General features: G+C 40.3%; 1 protein-coding gene across 7 annotated transcripts in view; it reads right to left on the bottom strand.

Annotated features, from left to right (window-relative positions):
- The window catches only part of BCAS3 (BCAS3 microtubule associated cell migration factor), a 272,079-nt gene that overhangs the window by 214,848 nt on the left and 35,184 nt on the right, over nt 1–22,047 (bottom strand). For all 7 annotated transcript variants that reach the window (XM_088536029.1, XM_088536047.1, XM_088536076.1 and 4 more), the window contains exons 8-12: nt 21,079–21,186; nt 18,842–18,918; nt 11,214–11,290; nt 9,820–9,903; nt 4,600–4,770 (exon numbers count right to left, since the gene is read on the bottom strand). In XM_088536029.1, coding sequence (XP_088392155.1) covers nt 4,600–4,770; nt 9,820–9,903; nt 11,214–11,290; nt 18,842–18,918; nt 21,079–21,186 — 517 coding nt within the window. The remainder of the gene's footprint in view (nt 1–4,599; nt 4,771–9,819; nt 9,904–11,213; nt 11,291–18,841; nt 18,919–21,078; nt 21,187–22,047) is intronic.

The following is a 22,047-nucleotide window of genomic DNA, read 5'->3' as shown; positions in this document are numbered from 1 at the left end:
TTTTTTTGTCTCCTATGCCATATTTTTCTTCGGTCTTTGTATTTTCCATATTGCTGAAGAGAAGCCACTGGTAATTATGACTTCAATTATTTTAATCTCAAAAGGCAAATTACACCACTTATCCCAGTGGAGACATGTTTTTAAATAAAACATGAAAGTAACACAAATAAAAACGGACACAAATTTAATCAACTAGGGCTTATTCTTAATAAAATTAAGGAAGAATGACCCCATCATCATAAAAGAATAAGTTTGACAATATTTATAAATATGACTATCCCACAACACATACACTTGCAAAGATCCCTTTATTAAGGTCTCCGTTGATGTAAATGGCTGAAGTTAGCGCAGTGCCCAGTTCAGTTGCTGCGCTGCACGTTCAGAAAACAAACACCCCTCCAAACCAGCACCCCCAAACCCACCAATTAACCTCCCCCCAACTTATAGCTAAGGTCAAACATCAGTGGAAAGGGGCTAAAAGTGATAAATCTGCGACATGAACTACTGCACTCCATTTTATAGAACCCAGCATAAACTCAAAACAGTCTTGGGCTCAGCCCGAACCATTTATCTGAGACAAAAATGTCTTCTTGACAAAAAACAGAGCTCCTTTAATCAAAGTAAGGCAGACAGTATTATGCTCTGAGGGAATCCTGTTGCTCTTTTTATACTTTATATAAAGAAAATTCTTCTGTAATACACATAGATATAAAAATGAATAAAATTCATGCCAAATATGACCATTAGAATGTCAAATTAGCTTTTGTGCAAACTGTTCCTATAAGTAAAAGCAGCAGTGTTAATGACCAGGGGAATTATATATGCAGTTAAGCTTTTTATTATTGAATAGCCTTGATTCTTCTTGCTTCTTTATGCTTTAGGATGAAGTTTCACAACAAGTCTTCTTCCTGATAAGCATCTTTATTCAGTTCAATTGTTATCAACCCCTGACCAAACAAAAACAAACGTTTGAAACTGCATTCTGCATTTTTTCCCTAAAAATTCCTCTTTAATGCAATAAAAAGTTAATGGGGAACAGAAAAAAGCATCAATCACATTTTAAAACTTAAAATCAATATGTTATCTTATTTTTGTAAGTAATTTTAAAAATATTTCCTCAAATATTCTCATGCGTTCTGGAGGATCTGTGAAAGCAGCACAACACATTATCAGTCACGCTGCTCTATCAAAAACATTACGAATCAAATTTTGTATTTTTAAATGACCGCATATTTCTCTGTCAACTAAATGTTAGATGTTGAACAGATTTACACTCAGTCCCAAACCTGGTGACTTTGGAGCACACTCATTACTGCCCACTGCACGTGGGTGGCCTAGCTGATGAATTAATTAAGAACACTGAAACAAAGGTCAAAAGAAAATAATTTTTCTTTAAAACTGAAGCCACTAAAGACTTACACATTTAATTACAATTACTGAAAAAGGGGACATCTGCAGAGCTTTAGTTTTGTCCATTTCGACCTATTAACAGATTCAAATAAATAGTCATTACATCTAACTGAAAGTTTGCTAACACTTCATTAGAAGGAAGTTTAAACAAACATATAACCTGGTGAGGATATTTTGGTTTACCACAAAGTTACTTGGGCATTTTGATAATTATTTTTACTCTCTTACAAATATATCCTGACAGTCATCTCCAATAAGGCTACGGCCCTATCCTTTGTTTTCTCCCATGACTGCATAATTTGAATTTTCTTAGAGTAGCAAAATTCCTGATAGTAGGAACTACCACAAACTGCTGGGTATGAGATTCCACTACAATATCTGCATTCATAAGATACTGTCCCCACAGGTTTAATCTCTATTTTTAATTGTATATTTCTCAATGGAAAACTAACACTATTCAAATTATGTCATGGTAGCAGAGCATTGAGATCCTGACTTGCCATCCTTTTATTACCCTCTTTTTCTATTTTTTTGATGAGGTGTTCAGGTTACATGAGTGCATGTGGTGGAAGAGGGAGAGGGGAAGATAAGAAACAAATTATTTTTCTGTTTCTGAAATTCTGAAATTCCCCTCCAAGCTCACAATTAGCTTGACAGCCTTTGAAAGCCATATGCGCACACTCATATATTTATATCTTTGCATGAGAGCGCAGCAAGGCTTCCAACCGGTAACTCAGCCCAGGGCCCCGCGTTCAGTGTCGCTACCTCTCGCACCCGGGCCGGGACACCGGCGCTCGCAGCGGGCGCTGCCATCCCACAGCACACACCAGCGGAAAGAAAATATGGAAAACCACAAACCCCCATCACAGGAGGGAGCAGGAATGCCAGGATCTGCTGCTTGGTACACGCTCAGACCTCTTCTTTCCCTCCTGCATGTCAGAAAGCAGCACAAGAAGCTCTTGGGTTTGGAAAACACGCTGCCAAGGAAGAGCGTCCAGACGAGCAGGACACAGCGAGGGAAGGCACCGCGCACCTCCGGTGACGGCTGCTCTGCTCTGCAGGGACCAGGCAGCAAAGCGAGGAGCTCCTGTGCCACCAGCCACCCTGCCACGGAGGACTAAAAGCACCTCAGAAACCCAAACAAGACAGGGCCAACGCAGCCCAAGGGGCCCTGCAGGCTTCAAGGCGGTCAGATGCTTCAGTATCAGCTGAGGCACACGAGCGGTGCAGGGAGCCTTCGGCAGGGCCGGACGACGCGCGCGGTTCCCAGGTCACCCCTGCTCGGATCCTTCCCTCCCTCACACCTCAGAGTCCCGGCCGGGACCGCCCCGCTCGTCCACACGCAGCTGCAGCCAGGACCAGGCCGCTTCTCCCAGGCTTGCCCGCTCCTGGAGCCGGGAACGCCGGGATCTGTGCCGGTGTCGGAGGCACGAGCGGCAGCAGCGGCCTGGCCGTGTGCAAGCGCCGCCGTGCGCGCGGCATCCGCGGGGTCCATCCGGCCGGGAAGCCGCCAAGAGCCACGGCGGCGCCTCGGCGCGGGGGACACGGACAGGCTCCACAGAGGCCACATTCAAAATCTCTTTCATATTTTATAAATCAGCTTCCTCTTTGTTAGACCCACACTTCCATTTAAAAACACTGGCAAAATTGGAAAAAATAATGCTAATTCTTAAAACAAATCTTAGCATAGAAAATAAATGATTTATAGCATTTTAAAACTTGAGATGACAAAAATTTGAACACAAGCCATTCACATGACCGGGATATCCATCTTAGAGCCTCTTCCCGCAGGGAGTCAAGACAAAAAAATACTTCACTAGGAATGATGGCTTATTTATGTTACAACAGCATTATTTGGACAAGGCAAGCGTTATCATTTTTACAACTACTTTTCCATAGTGCCCTTTAGGCTTGATAGCTCCCTACTATTGCTAAGGTCAGAGGACAAGTTCATAAAACTCCTAAATCATACATAACAAGACTTAAAAACATAATTCCCCCCCCGGCCCAGGCCTATGCTGAAGAGTCAAAGCAGACAGTGACCATCAGAAATAATGACTGCATTAAAAAGAGCCTCATGAGAAATTTATGAACTTGAATTTTTCTTCTTATTTTTTTGGCAGTATAAGAAAACAAAGGCTTTTTTTCATGAAATACACTTATTTTAAGAGCTATGTCTGTATGAACCTGAAGTAAAATATGTGTTAATTTTCATTCTCTTTTTCCTTTTTTCCCCCTTTTGTCAGAAGGGCCCCTAATGTTACACAAACAGTCCTTTTTTGATGCTGTAGTGACATGGCTGAAACTACTCTGAAGTATGTTCTGAAACTAGTTCTAATAAACTACATTACAAATAGATTTTTTTTTTAATAAGTAAAAATATCTTATTTTGCTCTTGGGTAAGGCAAAAATGCTGTCATTAGTCATTATCTGTAATAATATATTCTAGAATCATGAACAGAAAAAGAAAAAATATTTTTCTTTTTTAAAATGCAAATTGTGAACCTTAAGATAGTTTTCAAAATAGCCACAGATAGTGAAACTCACGAGTTTTGCATGACTATCGACTGCAGGCTTAGGTCCTTAAAAATGAACTTATTCATAGAAGCAAACGAGTCATGGGTATCTTCTCTAGTTGGTATGATTATTGTATGGATTTTTCACCGGATGATTTTGCCTGATGCACTGTACATAATAACTCAAGCATGCTATCGGTTCAATTGTACAACCACCTCACTGAACACAGTCATACTTGATCACACTTCAGTCTTGAAGATATGCAAAATTGTAAGGTTTTGCACTTAATATCCAAGTTCACTCACTGCCTATTTCACACTGGAATTGAACTGACTCGTATTATCCAGCCACATTATGCACTAATAAATATAATCAGACTACATATACATTTCAACTGATCACCATAAATCAATGTCAATTATAACAAGTGTTAGACAGACAAAATGTGACACTTCACACTTGATGTTGTCAAAGTGTCATATAAATACGGTCTAAGGACAATATATATATTGGCTTCAATTCAGTCCCAAACAGGATTTTGACAGCTGCAATAAGCTTTTGACCTAGCAAAAATCTCATCTATTATTCATTTGCGAAAGCATAAAATACAGTGTATTGCTAAGAATTCCTTCAAAATAAACATGTGCTCTGTTTCTGCACGAGCTGTATTACCTGTCCTTCTCCAACTGTCTCTGTGTCAATAATAGTGATGATTCCCGGCACCAGAGGACTTCGACGAATGTTGCTATGAGCTAAAATTTCTTCTTCAGTTGCTCCTGAAGGCAGCGTCCCCGTCAGCTGGGTAACTACTTTCCCAACCATTGTAAGTCCAGTCTTTATCGTCTATAAAAAGAAAGAGAACCAATAAATAACTTTTAGGGCTCTTTTACAGATCTATCTGGAATTTTTTCTTGACACAATTAATACTGTAAGTAGGCTGCACACAAACAATAGAAGCACACTAAAGAAATATGTTTTATAAGTGATATATTAACTGTGAGAGATGCTGTATGTAACAGTAATCTTTTCAAAAAGATTTAGCATCCTATCAACTTGATATATTTGACAAATATATTTTGACTAGGAACTTCCAACTTCAAGAAATACTCATTTTAATGTTGCCTATGTGTTATGGCATTTTTCTTTTTTCACCTTCTTTATATGCTTATCCCACAAGATACAGAGCATAGACAGTCAGAAGGATCAAATGATGAAGCAAAAAGGGGGAGGTGAAGGGGGAGCATTACACACAGAAACACCTTCAAGCAGCAGTGTTTACTGCTGAGGTTATTACAGCTGTCCTCGGCCGAGGGATCCGGACTCCACGGATATGACGGAGACCTTCCTTTGGTTCTCAGGGAGTTGCCCTTGGCAGCACTCAGACTGAAGCTGGGGCTCCAACCCAACAGAATTCAAGTGCTGCAAAGGGCAATTCGGTGCAAAGTCCACCCAAACCGCAAGACAAATAATGCAACTTGCCATAGTCCACCCGTTTCTCAAACTTTGGTTTGAAAATATATTCATTGCATTGTTTCTTACTTTGCAAAGATGCTGAAGATTGTTTTTACATTATTTTATTTGGGGAAAGCAGGAAAGAACATACATTAAGGCACAGGTTAAAAAGATCCCAGACTACAACTTGAAATATTTTCTCCTTGAATCAAGGTCTGCACCTCACTTGTCTGCTAAGAATTATGAAAATTATTATGCAGTATAAATAAGAAATAACAAAAGAGATCAGAATAGAATGAGACCATAACAAGCCAATTCTTAACTAAAAAGACAAGCTAAGCTGCCTGCTAAATTGAAAAGGAAAAAAAAGTACAGATCACAGACTGAAACCAAGAAGCAGCCACAAATCAATTGCAACTGCTTTGTTTAGTGCTAAAATCTCAAACTGCAGTGATTAGAAAACACATTAGTGTTCATCAATTAGCAGCCAAACGTTTGTTTTAATAATTCATAGGAAATGACTTACACAAAGTCTGTTAGTGTGTTGTCAGGAAAACCTCTGAAGGGCCAACAGAATTAGGCGCCACACTGTATTGATGGCAATATCCAGCCAGGAAGCCTGATTAACCTCTGAGATGCCTCAGCTGATGTACTTACCCCATTAATGCTAATGGAGATACTACCACTTAAAATCGAGCCACGTCTTTATCATAGGAATGTCTTTGGGGTTTAAAGTCTTTAGTAATATCCTGCCATCCGTTTCTTATTATTTCTTATATTACTCAGATACAACAAATGAAAGCAAGCCAGTTTTAACAGTGACACTCAAGACGTAAGAACATTACACAAAATAGAAAACGTTAGTCAAAGAACAGACATAAAAGTCTGTGCCGTCAGAGGAGTGCATTTTAGCAGACACTTCCTTTACAGAGGCTGAACAACAGTCCTCCGAGCAATGTAAGGCTATAGCAAAATACACCAATAGTTTATACAGTAAAAAGATAAAGCAGCATTGAGGTACTATGTGGCAAAATACCCACACACGTTAAAAAAACAAGAATCATAATCAACCTATTTTAGAAAATATCATCGACATTTTAACGAGAGAAACTGGATTAAAAATGTTAAGCATGGATTGGAAGCCTCTTTCGAAAAAATAACATTTTTATCTAATGAATTGAGTAACTGTTATACGCACAGCGGACTGTGACTGTAGGTCTGCTGAGAATTAATAGGTGTATGAAGATCTGACCAAGGCCATTAGCACAGAAATATCAGTGAAAAACCATTATGGCACTTACTTCTTTGTGCTATGTGTATATTTGCAAAAACTTCCCTGGTAATCTTTAACCTTTCCCATGCCATATCAGCTGTCCCTTCTATCCATTAGAGCTAATGACCTTGCTCTCACATAAGCTGTTAGTACTCATTAAGAAGTTATCAAGTAACAAGAGAAAACAGATGCAGCCTTTGCTAAATCACTTTACCACCAGAGGATTAAAAGATACAGAGAAAGAATCATCGAGAAGTTATTAGGTGAGAAGAACTTGGTTTATAATTTGCTGCTAAACATTTGACAGACCAAATACATTTTAATTTGAAATAAGTTAAAATTTGCACTGTCCCGATTTCTTTGTCATAGATGACAACTGCTAGTGCATTGTAAGCAAAATTCAAATACTTAATCCAATTCCTTTTGTAAGCAGTGATGCACAATGTGCAAACACACAAACTCTTTGTATGCTCATATATAACCTATTTGCTTAAAAATAAAGCTGTTCACATTCATTCAAATACAAAGGAACACATATATTTAATTAAAATAAATGTATACACTCACCCCCACTTAATTGAAAAAGTACATCTTTAATTAGTTGAGAAAATTAAAAACCATCATTCAGGGACTGTTAGACTTTTGTTCCAACAAGGTCTCACATTATTTTATGACAAAACAATATATTGTTCCCATTTCTCATAATAAATATATTTCACATGATTTATTTGTTTACAAATGAAAAAAAATCTACGGAGAGGAGAAAAAGATGTACCAAAAAGATAGGCATCTATTTAAACATGAATGTCTTGGTAATCAACAAAAAAGCCTTTATTCTGAGCACCAAGACTGCGTAAACAATTCCAGCTTCCAACTCAAACTCTCTCTGCAATGCTGATATTTTACCAAGTTGTTGCACTGCCTTTCCCAGTCTAACCACATGCTCTGAAAGGAGGGAGCTGCGATGGGGAAGGAGGAGAATCAGCAAACTCCTGGTTAGCAGCAGGACGCCCGGCTGCTGGGGACACATCACGCGGGACCGGCTGCAGGAGGGCCCCGCACGTGGAGGATCGGGTGACGCGATGGCCAGGGACACAGCAGGAGCAGACCCCTCTTCCACGGGACATACCGTGACCCGCATGGGGTCCCGAGCGCTTCTGTGCTCGTGTCTGCTGCTTTGCCACATCCCCAACGACAGATAATCGAACCTGGGGATTCCTGCTCGCACAGGGGCCGCAGCACTGAATACAGAAATACCAAACACTGCTGAAATGCAGCACTTGCCTTCTGTCCTTGCTATCAACTCCAAACTCTATCCCTCGACCATTAATAGGCAACCAACACTAATCTTGGAGGCATGGAAAAAACACATGTAAGGTTTGCTCACAGGATTATGCAATTTCCTACCTTCCACTGCTAGTTCATCTCTGTATAAAATCTAACAAGTACTTCTTTCCTATTATTATTATAAAAACATTTTATCTTCGGTAGTTATTTAAAGATGCAACATCACTGCTTCCACGTTTGCAAACGGTTTCATATGGGAATTTCTGAGTTACGATCCTTATGAGACAAAGTCATCATTTTGGTGCTCACTGGCCTTAAAACATGGTAATCCATGGTCTTCGGGTGCTAGGGGCTGTAACAGATGCTCTCTTTTTCAGAATTTCCACCAATGGAAGCTCTAAACAGAAACACTGCTCGTCTCCACTAGTCTTCAGAGCCTATTAGAATATTCTGACAAACACTATAAGGAATAATAAAGCTTTGGCTTGCTCTTCAGTCATGACTTGGCTAGACTTTGGCAGTACAGTGATCCATTTGCAAAAAAATTACCACATCTGATCCTAACCGTGGCTGTTCATGCCAATTGTTTCTTTCAAAGCAATCTGCACCATAAAAAACATGTTAATAATGCAGAGATTGAAAGGGTTTGGGGAGATCTTCTCTCCTTTTTTTCCTTCGGCTGATGGTGAAAGAATACAAAGAGATAGCAGCAAGTTTTACACGGACTCTTCAGAAGACCAGCAATTCAAATTCTCCTCAACAAAGTAAAAAAAAAAAAAAAAAAAAAAAAAAAAAAAAGATTTTTTTCTCCCTTTCCAGCCACAGAAAGACTGTGTCCAAAACTCTGCTGACGGAATATGTTCTTTTTTGTGTTTTATTTGTTTTTACACAAGATGGCATGACCTATGTGTCTCTGTGGGTTCTTATAAGTGTTGTTTTGCTCAGTGAAGTTGGGCTTTCTATTCTGTGCTGTCATTTAATTCCTATTATTAGATTTGTTTTGTTGTGTATATCACAAATGAAAAGGCAAGCAGTTTGAAAGAAAGCTTGTAATCAGCATGAAGTTTGTCAGACAGCCCCAGAACACACACGTGAGCATGTGCACGTATGTATAAGTGTGTGTGTGTGTGTGTATGCACCCACATGTGAACAAGAAATAACTTGGCAAAGTGTCGCAGGCAATTCCTAAAGGGAAAGGGCAGGAGGAGGAGTAAAACAACAAGCTCTTTGGCTTGTCTAAGATTTTTCCAAGCCATGGTCATCTTCTCACACTATGAAAACCCAGACATTTCTCTGAAAACAGAGGGAAATTATAATGTCATCAGAACTAAGAAAACTAGGCAATGGAACCCAAATATAAACAATTATTAATAAACTCTAACCTTCAAAGGAAGCTACCAAGTAATTAATCAGCTACAGAACTGTGCTGTCACCCTTCCGGGATATTAAAACATGTAACGCTGATGTGATTGAAACCAAAAAGCAGCAAGCAGTTCTGAAGGTAGTTTCTATGTTGCTGAGACCAATAATTCCAAAAGTTGATTTCTGATCATAAAGGCTTATACATCTTACAGTCATTATGCAAAGCCATTTGTTATGATTTTCCTATAGCAGGGGTCATTGGTAGGACGAGGTGAATCTAATAAATAAAAAGTCAGTTTGAAAAGACAGGAACACTTAGAGAGATGGAAAATACTGGCTACTCGGAGATTTACAGGATCAGGACCATATACACAGTGTTAATGTCAGCATGTTTCTTACCTTATTTTTTCTTTTATGAATGACAAGGGGGAAAACAAACAAAATCAGAACAATTCAGCAGGGGAATCTAATAATTATCTTACATGATAACCTCTCCCTGCAGTGGATGATGTACTCACTTTGGCAGCACTTATGACTGTGGCAGTATAAGACTGAATGTTGTCTCCACAGGCTCCACCACGGGACTGATGGCATCGGATCAGCTACAAGAAGAAAGACAGTAACCAAGTAACTACTATTAAGCTACACAAACCCATAACCCATTACCATAGCTCTTATTTATCATGTGTAGTGGTGTGTTTTTTCCTACAAATAGCAAAAAGCCCTGCTGAGACACTTAACCCCTTTTTATAATCTTCTGGGTGCCACCCAGACTGTCGCATACTGAACTCCAGTTTTCAATTACAAGATGAGTAGTCACTAAGAATTCATAAACTTTGAAATGGTGGGATTTTTGGTCTGGCAGCACTACCACAAATAAATTTAAATAAATATAATCAAAAGCTTTAGCCATGTATATGTAACATTAAATATCTGACATTCGAAGAATTTGAATGTGGCTTTCCCCTCCTTTTTATGACTAGCAAGCAAAGAAATGACAAAGGAAAAGAGCTACTTTAAACTTTAATAGAGGAGAGGAATGTACATGGGGTTTGCTTTATATTGCCTTCCTTCAAAAGTAATAAATCACAACAAGACTTTTCTACCTGCCATCAACCCACAAAAGCAGCTCTTGCCTTTGAACCTGACTAACAAGAAATAGGAAGTTGTGCTTCTCACTAAATAAAACGGTGAAACAACTATGGATATTTATTGCTGGTGCACGCAGTATGTAGCCTGTACCATTCTTGCTAAAACTTAAAAAAAAATTAAAATCACTGTAATATGTACTTCTGCTGATACTCCTTTTCTGCTTATGCTAAAAATTGCTGAACAGTTATATCAGGGAGAAAGAAGCCCACAGTGAATGCACCCAGGAATACACAAGTAATTTAAATTTCTTTCTGAAGCAGTTGCTTATTTTGGGCAGTACTTCTTAAATGCCCACTTGGCTGGGAAGTTTCACCAGCTCATCTAGGGGTGGCAGTAACAGGAGAGGCTTTTAAGGCAGTTTTCCAACCTGGGAAGAGAATTGCTGGGTTAGGTCAAACAAACCCATGGCCACCTCCTGACTCAGTTTCCCTCAAATCGAATTTAAGACTCCTCACTTGCTGACATTTCAGATGTTTCTATAAGGAAATGTTTCAAACATTTTAAATGTAAAATGAGTTAACTGTTGAGTGACCTCACAAACACATGTAGATACCTTTTTTCCACCCATACTACTCACATCTTCATGCCCCGCAAGTCCAAGAGCCTGGCTCAACGTGCAGAGTAAAAATGATGCACACAAAGACCAAACATTACTAACGTGCAGCTAAGATTAGGTCTATCACAGCTAACGAAGTCCTCTTGCAGATTACACTTTTCATACAGCTTTTGCATGTAAAGAATTAGTCGAGCCCTTCCTTACCTTATTTTCTGCATAAGCAAGCCAGCGGCTTCCAAGAGCAATAGGGTTCATGTTAGGCCCTGGACAAGGATAGCAGCCTGAAAAGTTTTGTAAAAAATAGCATTAAAAAAAAATCTTAATGACTTCTCAAAGAATTTTACTTATTGCCAAGAAAACAAAAAAATCTAAACAAAGGCCTTTCATTTGCTAATATCACTCAGTAAATGCTTGCATTTTTGTACCTAAAGATAAGGCTGCGGTTAGATGAGCTATTTTGAACAGTTTAATTACGTGTAAATAGTAGTTTCTCCTTATGCTTGCATTTTTTAATGCTGTTTTGATACAGTGGGCCGAGGACATTTTAAAAGTGTCTCAATTGCTTTTATATCTTCACATTTTACTTATTTTTACTGAAGTATTGCTGTTGATCGAACAGTTTCAGTTCAATACAAGCCCTGCTGTTTTTCTGTGGTGTCAAAGGCTGTTGTGCTTGTGCTTTTGTTTCTAGTAATTCTGCACAGAAGCCCCCAGCCTCCCAGACTTCTGGGCATGCTTAGCATTAGTTACAGAAATCTTCATTCCCTTAAAATCAGCAGCAACCTGAATAAATCTACTTATGAGGCAAGGCCTAATTCCTTTCTGATATGCAAATATTAAAAAGTAAATATTGCACAGGTGCAGGTATCAGACAAATAGTCCGTCTCCGCTCTCCTCAGTTCTGGAGCTGCAGCTGAACATGGACAATTGGGCAGGTCCTGGTCTTTCTCCCTGGCCGAGCAGGGCCCGGGGCAGGATCCAGCCCTGGCGCAGCCGCGGCCGCGCTCGTGGCACCCAGCGGAGCCCGGGGCAGCCGTGGTGCCAGCTTAGCACAAACGGGGCTTTATTTCATTTGCTGGAGCAGAGCAGGGAAGGCACAAAAGTCAGAAGACCACAGCGAGCTGTTTCGAAGGTCACAGAGCAGTGCAAGGGAAAAAAAAAATAGTAGTAATTCATCCAATTAAATCCCTCTCAGGCCAGGAAAGCAAAACCAAAAGAATATTTTGTAAGGCCTTATCACCGCCTTGATCTCAGGAAGGAAAATGAATTCTGAAGAGATGATGCCACAACTGTTATTACATTCCAGCACTGTATAAAATGTGGGTAGCCAGAGCCTCTTAAGGAACAAAGAAAGCAAAGAAAGGTTGCAAAGACAACCCTAGGTTGTAAATACAAGCATGTTCTTCCGATGACATTATGGATCTGGACCAGTCAGGATTTAATGCTGACTTCTGCTTCAGCAATCCTTATCTGGCTCTGCAGAGACATGCAGCTCCCCCACAAGCACCATTTATTTTTCTCCCCTTTAGGTACAGAAGATACCAATAAAAGCTGCCGGATGATAACGCTCCTCTAAATCCTCCCAGTTACTGCACAATTTGCCACTCACATTTCCGCTCCTGCATCCCTGCCTTGCAATCCCCCTCCTACAAAAACAGGAGCAGCAGCCACACACACGCTGCAAGGCAAAACCCCTGCACTCCTACAGCTCCTCACAAAAAGTGGCTCAGAAAAGGGAGCTGTTATAAAATTATTTCAATAACCCAATGGGAATGAAGAAGTACAAAAAAGAGAATAAATCCTGCCAAGTTCTCTCTGAAAAGCTGCAGCTTTTCAAACCACGCTGGGTAGTTTGCTCCACAAATTGCATTTGAGCAGTCGGGCCCGGCCCCTCTCTGGAGCAGCCGGTTCTAGCAACAGCCTCCGCAGAGGTCAACAGCCCGACTCAGAGCTCAGCACTGCTCACGGAGAGAAAAAGCACGTAAAAAAGGGCCATTTCCTCCCTTTCTTTTAATTGTGCGTATACACATTTTCAAAACTTGCAGCAGCACAAGGATAAACAAGGGGTTATATTTTATGGAAGGGAAAAGCAAATTGTTTTTCTGCTTTCCAAAAAAAACAGCTGGAGTCAGCAGAACATCATCTACTAAGCAAATGAAGAGACAGACACAGCGTGACCTATCGAGCTCAGATATCCAATCATTACAAGCCTAACTCTCTTAAAGATTAACTTCTATTTCTACTAAACTTCAAAACAACTGAGGAAAAAATCCATTCTAAGCAACAACAGCGGCAATTTTAGCATGTTTACAATAGGAATGAACATAATGAGAACGCAGAATGAACTGTCAAGACGACCAAAGTTTCCAAGTTTTAATGACGGTATGGAGAGGTCATCCAAGAAGAGCTCACGCAGGGAAAGTCCTTCCAAAAGGACAGCAAATCAAGCAGACACTGAACAACAGGAGACCCTGTAACAAGCTTTACTGGGACTATCACCCCCACACAAAAAAGGTGAAAAACCTGTCAGGAACTATTTAAAATGCTTTTAAAGACAAAATTACTGCAATTTTGCTTCTTAAATGAAGACCATTTTAGAAAGTTGTTTATTTCTGTCCTTAAGTCAGTTAAGTACAAAAACCTGCCTGCCTTTCCCAGAATCTCCCTCGTCTCCTCTGCACTGATATTCACTTTTCTGGTATCACTTCTATGGCTTAGTCTCATCGTTACTGTAATTTTTTTTTTTTTAATGGCTATTCCATGGGCAGTGCCCACTAGTGCTGTCCCACTGCCTCTGTTGAGCACGAGGAACCCAACGCTGGGAGAGGACACAGCCAGCAAACCCCCAAGAGCCCGGCCAAGGCGCCCCAGGATAAGGGGCACCCTAGAGAAAGGGGTTGGCAAGGCAGGAGCTGCTGCGCCTGCTCCTCCAGACGGAGCCGAGTAACCAAAACCTGCTAAGAACAGAGTCCTGGATAAGCAGAGACTTTTGGGGTTCATTTTAATGAAGCCCTTCACATAAGTGGAACTTCAAATACCATTTCCAAACTTTCTTCTGAATGAGTTCCAAAATGCCGAATTTGATGTAAATTATTTGCTTTTGATCATTCAAAGCATTTGTCACTTACTATATTATTATTTTCAAAATCCACAAAGCAAAGTTAATGTCTATTCTTAAACAGATGTAGTTTGGAAGCAATAGTTTTCTCCTAGGCCTTATGGAATATATAGCACTCTATAGAAAATTATTTTGTAATTTCTATTAATACTACTAAGATTGTATTTCAAGGCAGCCAGGAAAGACCCACAATAAAGAGCATAGAAAGGGTATTTAAAATAAATAATGGATAGAGTGACACTGTTGTTGCAGCAGCATTGTTTATTTCCAAGCAAACAGATCATATAAGTTGCTTTATCTAATATTTCTTGTTTGTTTGGGTGTTAATTTTTAGCATCACCAAGCAAACCAAATTTATTTGTTTATAAATTGTATAAAGTAACACTGTTTATAAATTCCTTCCAGATGAAAGGCCCCATGTAAATGCTACTACTTTCACAGTCCCATACTTCCCCGAACTCTATTGTTCCTATACTTCCTTCTCCTTAAGTATTGCCCATAAAAACCTGAGCAGAAGAGCAAAGCAGCAGGATGCACCTTACTGCAAAACCACATTGGCCACCTGGGGTTTCCCCTCATCACCCGCCCCAATCCTTGAGGGACTTTCATTGCCAAAAGCCAAAAAATTCCAGAAATGAAGTGAAAAGCTAAGTCCACAAGTGCTGCACGTACCAGCATGGGCGCTCCTGGCAGGGTGCTCCGAGCGCGGCGGCAGGCGGGAGCGGGGACGGCCCTCGGGATGCGGGAGATACCTCCTCGCATGGGCTCCAGGCAGCAGTTTTTTGGTACATACTTAATGTCTACGGAAACCTCCTCTGCCCTGCGATTCCCTCATGGTAGGACACGTTTTTGGAGGATTTTATTGTTACTGCTTCAGCCCGAGAGCAGTGCCAGAGCATTTACCATAGACAACTGGGGCCTTTAATGCTTGTTAAGCTTGGTTGATCAATTAAACACGAATTTGACTGATTTCAGGACAAGCTATGCTTTCATCTTGAGGCTTATTTCTTCTTACAATCTCAGACAATTGGACAGGGACAAATAATAACATTGCTATAGAGGTTACTGTTCCTGTGCAGGACAACGTGAATAAGCTGGCTTTGGTTTGGGCCTTTAACATTTAGGGTTTTTTTTTTTTTTTAAAAAAAAAGCTAAAAGCAACTTAGGCCAAAGTAAACAGCGGGAATTGCTGTTTATAATTCTAAAAATTTGTCAAAAATGGGACATAAGGATATCCATCTTGGATGTGAATGTCTTATTTCTGTCTTTATGCACTTTTTCTGTGATATGTATACTTTCCTGAAATATAATAAAACACTCTGTAAGCAAAGACATCAGTTTCCACACAACATTGCTAGGAAGCAAAAGGATGAGGTCTGCGTTCCCCACAGACGCGGTTCCCGGGTACCTGAAGCCCTCCTCCTTTTTCCACGTTCGCGTTCCCGGCGCGGGCGCCGTGGGCAGCGCGCGGCTCCTCGGGGCTGATCACGAGTCACCCGACACAAGGGCTCTCTCCCCACCTGCATTAACTCGCAGCCTGCAGGAGTCTCTCCCTCCACGGCCGCAGGAATCCTGGCAGTTATTGCACCCTGCGGGACAGCCGGGATAAACGGCACGCACGGAGCATGGCGGGGAAGGGAAACGCGCGTTCTCCAAGAAGCTCCGCTTCGAGCTCCGGGGGCACTAAACTTCTCACGAGACATCGAGAGTTTTTACTTCAAAGCCAAGAGATCAAGCTGCTCGCTAGGTGTACATGAGGGAAAAGGCACCCCAGCAAAGCTAACAGAAACGCCCAGAAAGGCACGGATGATTTCCAGATCAGACCCGTGACAGACCAAAACCCACGTTCAGCATCTTGTACACGAGGATCGGGGCAGACAGGGCTACAACAGCCCAATTACAGATTAGAGAGTCAAACGCTGTTCTTTTTATTCTTTTGGAAGGTGCAGCGGGGTGCATTTAATATATACTGAATAATTTTTGGCATGTGGTTAGGCAAAAGTCTTTTGAGACTTTATATACAATAAAGTACTCTCACTAAAATCTGGAAAATTACCTCTCAAGGCTCTAGCTGTAGAGCATCAATAGAAATGTGGTGCCAGCTAATGGCTGCAATAACTGTCTTCATCCCTAGAGAATAATGGATGGAGAATATATCAATACGAGAAGTGGAAGGGCCAGGGAAGCCGAGCAGGCACCAGCTATCGGACACAAAGATGATGCCACATGCATGATGTTATCTGTGATAATCTTTACTTAGGGCCTTGGGGGTGGGAAGGGTATTCTTTATAGGGAAGAAAGTGTCCATCAGGCCATATTCATAACCATCAATGTTCACTAAGCAAGCATTTTTGCAGAACGGTTCTGGGAGCCCTGATGGAATAGAAATCAATGAAATCCAGCTTTTCTGCATCTGTTCTTTACAGAGCAAAGCAGGAAAAAGAGCCTGTACATCACTAAGATTTGATCTTCCAGTTATATACAGTATTAAGAAAACAAGGTCTGAAGGAAATCTTAAATTAACCAGAGCAAAACTCTTCAGGATTTAACCATCTACACATTGACTTTCATAGCTACCAAAATATCTTTACTGTAAGTTCCAAGTAAATTTGTCGGGCTTGGCCACACCAGCACTTCCAAGAGCAAATTCAGAGCCCTCTCTGTGTTGTTTTGCCCTTGGTGCGAGTCGGCTCGTCGGGAAGGCGAGCCGGAGGGCAGGGAGAAGGGGCTGCGGTGGGACGGGGCTCCCCATGGAGCTGCTGCTGCATCAGCACCTCGCAGGCCGCGCTGCCACGTGCACAGGGGGGACACGGCCACGTGGTTTTGCTGCGAGTGCCCACACCACGTTTGCTGGGCTGAAACACCTGCCAAATCCGCACACCAAGGCTGCAGCACCCGTGCCATGAGGCTCTGTTAACAAGGACCAAGCAAAAGGTGCCGGCGCGCTGCCACTCAAGCCAAATCCGCACATTTCCATCTCCTTGCAGGAAGGACCCCTCTCCCACCAGATCCCTACTAGCTCCAATTTGCACTAAAAAAAGATTTAAAAAGACAGGAAATGCAAGAGTTAAGCATTCCAACAGCAGCACAAACTTGACCATGCTCTACATCCTGAATATTTTATGGTATATTTATTACAACAATATACTAAGCTACACATTCAACCACAAAAACAAAAACAGAAAGACAAATACAACTCATGTGTAACACAGCTGCATTAGCATTGCTGAGGAACACCAAACTTCAGAACGCCTAACACTGCTTTTAATTGCATCTTCTGCATTTAATTTCCATGTATGAACAGTCAACAAAATGGACAAGTGCTTCTGCTCAATTATGTCTGTATTTAAGCAGAGTCTCTGCGAGGCTCCAAATCTTACACTCCACTAAGTAGATACAGATGGGAGATGCGATTTCCCATATCGTCACCACGTCTTTTTCCAAAGCCTGCCTTTCTCCTCTTTTTCCAACCATTTACTCTGGTCACAGAAGTGTCTTCAAAGCACTAGTGATCCCAACTTCCTATTTTCTGCCCTCTATGCCATCGCTTCCCACCAAAAGCAGTTCAGCATCAGAGCTGAGAATCTTCTTCAGGAACAAGCTGCCTTTACTGAACACTAGCAGATTCTTGGGTACCTTATGTCCATGTATAGGAAGAAACTGACACCTATTGGCAACTTTAATATTACTGCATAATCGTGCCTTCCTTCCAAGCACTGCAAGGAATCCTTCTTCTAATTAGCCTAAAAGCAAGCTAATATAGAAAGATACTTACAACTTTTTATAATCGGGACTGAGAAAGCACTCCGGAAGTTTCACCTTTTCCTTTTAAACAATAAAGCTCCAATAGTTCTGGAGTTTTTAATCTCTCAGTAATCTTACGATTGTCAGAGGATACCCCAACAAGTGAACGCTTGTGATGTTCATCAACCGTTTGGAGAGATTACATGCTCATTTTTCTGGAGCTAATTTCCTGGAAGTCTGCATTACAGCACACACAGTTCTAGGAGCAGATAAACTGCACCTTAATCCCACTCCTCGAGCAACAAGTCAGAGCAAAAGCAGTAGCAAACAGCCATCTTTTCTAAGTGACGTGTAAATCACTGCAGCAGAGGAAGAACTTTAGGAGAGCAGCTTATCTGCTGCCATCAAGCAAGGAGGAAAGAAGGGGAGTCACCAGCCAGCAGCACCTACACACAAATACCTCTTCTGCTGCCCTAACACACCCGAGACCTGCTCGAGTTTTGGGGCCTGCTGAACTAGGGAGAGGAACAAGCACATGTGGGACTAAGGAGCAACAGCCAAGTGCACAGACCACTGTCAATCTGCTTTCAAAGTGCTGGTTATGCTAACAAGCCCAACCTTAGAGTACAGTCTTTTTATTTCTGAAAAATAAAATATTTGAAATACCTAGATGCCAGTATAAGTAGTGTTGTTCATAGTAAACAAGAAATGAGCTACGTCAGCAAGAGATGTGCAGAAAGTGGCACAGAAACCAGGTTTTTGTTTTTGTTGTGTTAAGCAAGACATTCCCTGAGACTCCAAATGAAGTCATGAAGATGTGTAGATGCTTTGAGGATACGAAAAGTCAAATACCACCGGCTGCCTCATCTCTAGCATGTAACTTCGCTGTGCTGACACTGGAAAAATATCTGTTTTACGTCACTGCAGCTACTCACCGGAGCAGAAAGAGTGAACACAACATTATACATACTTGTAACAAAGAATTTTTTGGTGAAAGTACAGCTGTCAAAGGCGGCGATCTTCTCTTGCAAGACTACAACAAGTATCCTGAAAACACAGAAAAGGAATACGTACTTTAAACATTAAATGCATTGGTTTAAAGATTCAATATCTAAATGTAATTATTTCAAAAGCATCAATATAAATTCTAGGGTGATAAACTGCCAGGTTACCAATACACGGCAGTTATTGGGGATTCTCTCTCATGCCAGCCACATAACCTGCACTTCAGGAAGTGCACAGATCTGATACAGAACAACACAGCATATTTATGATCTACCTCCTGCAGTAAAAGCTCCATTAAAAAGAAAGGGAATGGAGCTGCAAGGATCCTCAATTGCTTTCAATGACTCAAATAACAATCAAATCAACAACTGGTAGAACACCAGCTAAATTTGAAATAATCCTATTGCCGATCTCGTTGCAAATTTAGTAAATAAGAAACTGCTGGTTTAATAAGAGCAGCACATTGGCATAGAAATAAGGTTGAGAGAAACAGGATTTGTATCAATTAGTGGGAGTCACAGGTGCATGTTTATGCACTCACACACATGCACAACCTTACTATAAAATATCTGTTCATTATCTCAACAGTGATGGTCATCTCCCATCAGTGTAAAAGTCAACTATAAATCTTGCCCTTCGTTTCCTTCTTTTCCCTTTATTTTCACCTATTTAGCCACAAGAAAACCTCTTTCTTATACCATTAAAGCTTAATGCTTGTAAAAGGCTTTGGTGATGAAATATCCTAAAAAAACAACCTTAGCCACATACTTGCTGGTATTTTCAGGTAATATAAATAATTTGAGTTATGATTTCCCTCTAGAAAAGTTATATTAATACTCCTCCAATATATGTGATTTTTCTTTGCATCCACTTTTTTTTTTTTTGTTTTTAAGTCACAGTCTCTTTGAATTGCTCAAGTTTAAGGAGAGAAAAACAAACAAACAAAAAGGAATCTATCAATTCTAAGCAACTTCCTCCAGAATGCACAAAAAATAACGTATGAATAATGGGAAGATTTTAGATGCATGTAGAAGTATAATGCATGTACAGAAAACTTCAGCATATTTTTTAATATGGACTGTTTTTCTGCACAAATAAAAACCTACCAGATGATGATTTTGGAGTGTAAATGCATAAATAATAAACACTTCTCCATTCTTCTGCAACTCAAGTTTTATTTTAATTTCAAATGTTGGACTCCATTCATCTATGGTTAACGGACCATTAGCTCTACACTTGGCCATTTAATGCATTTTCAATATGAAACCGTGAGCTTGCCTTGGATAACAACAGAATCTGATACATTCCAGAAAAGCAGCTACCCTGGATACAGCCACACAGCTTTGAAGTAGCTTTTCCATTTTTACCACTTCGGAAAAGAAACATTAGCACCTGGAAAGACTTTCTAGTTGGGAGAGACTTTGAACGATGATTTGCCTTTTGACTGTTTTTGCAATTGGATTTTTCTTCTGCTCGGAGGCTGGGCTGGAAAGATTTACTATCATCACGCTGTACACAAGGGAACTTTAAATTTTGAAAGAGACAGTTGCACAGATCAGTACTGAATCATTCTGGCAGACAGTGACCTCTTGGATGACACACAATTTTCACCAACTCCACTACTTAAGTGAAATTTTTTTTTTGATATATGGATCAAACTCACATCCTATACGAATCAGTTTGGGGATAAGAAGAACTATACTCTGCATCTTTAAAGCCTTTAACACAATCAAAATATCTTTGTTATTAAGTTAGCTCTGGTATTAAAGCTGTTTATTCTACAATAATAGTATTCTTCTGTAACTTACACGTGGCTGCTGGTCAAAATCACTACCTGAAATTCATCAGAATTATCAAGGATCATCAATATCCTCATGTACAAGAGGGATTCTGGGTTTTCTGTCCTCTCAAAAATACAGTAGAAGATCTTACAGAACAAGGAATATGAGGAAGAGCAACTCTGTAGTCCTAGTGAGACACTGAATTGCACAACCACAACTACCGTATTTAAAAAGCAAAAACCTGCGAGATCCAAGTGAAATCCATCGCAACAGTCTGCTGTCATAAGTCAAACAAGTGCTACTTGAGAAGTGAAGAACCTAAGCTCTGCTTACAGCAAAGTTAAAAGAATAAACTGAACACATACATCACAAGTTATATTTGTTAGCAAAATTTTACAGGGAGTAGATTGGACACCCTTACCTTTTATTGCAATGCAGATCATAAATAGGAGTTTTGAACTGTATGGATTTGACCATCTCTCCTGTTCGCAAAGAGTAGAGGTCTACACAACAGTAAGGCGGACTTGTGCTAAAATGAAGAAAGAAACATAGTTTAAATGTGAAAAAGTAACAAAAATTCACATTTCTGTGGCCACAGAATCATTTTTCATCTCCTTCATACAAAATCATTGAAAAGGAAACAGGAGGAATAAAAAAAAGGACTCATCTTCTATTGTTATTTTTAAGTTAATTTTCAACAGGACAAAACAAGCCTACCCTGCACATTAAATAAGAAATATTCAGCAACACAACAAGAACACTGGAGAACAAGGGGTCAATAGAAGCCTTCTGCATTTACCAAAGGCAGGATTACAGACTGAATTATGATATTTGCAATGGTCAAGAACCTGTTCTGCACAACCATTAATCAAACCTTTACTATTCTTTGTGCCAAAATAAGACTTTGGAGCAGCAGATCTGACCAGCAAACAAATCATTTGACAAGTATGAAGCCTTAGAGTATATTCTAGCATTTTAAAAAATGCTTTGCAGAGTAACCACTGTTAAAGGAGCACTTACCACACTAAGTTACAGCTGAATCATGACAACGTATTTGATATAGACACATTATTCATAATTAACACTGTATCTTTGATGAACTTTTGTTTGAATTAGAGATCTTTTCAACTGCTTCGTGTCACTTTTATCATCTTAATATAAATAAAGCTCTAAGGCCACTTCTCAACAAAAAGGCATACTGGCTTTGGAGAGGAAGAAAGTGCTGAGTGCTCCGATAGGCCTGAGGAAGGTAGTGGTGAAACCATTTTACAAGCTGAGCAGAGCCTTTGATGTGGCAGCTCTTTTCCATAACACCTTTTTCCCCTCCAAGAACGCATTAAAATGTTGGCTACTTCTAGGTCAAAGAATACGAAGCAGCGCAAGTTGCCAG

This window comes from Tinamus guttatus, unplaced genomic scaffold, assembly GCF_059628265.1.
Source record: "Tinamus guttatus ecotype Peru unplaced genomic scaffold, ASM5962826v1 Tinamus_guttatus_pri_ptg000043l, whole genome shotgun sequence".
NCBI lineage: Eukaryota > Metazoa > Chordata > Aves > Tinamiformes > Tinamidae > Tinamus > Tinamus guttatus.
This window is presented reverse-complemented; position numbering and strand designations above follow the sequence as displayed.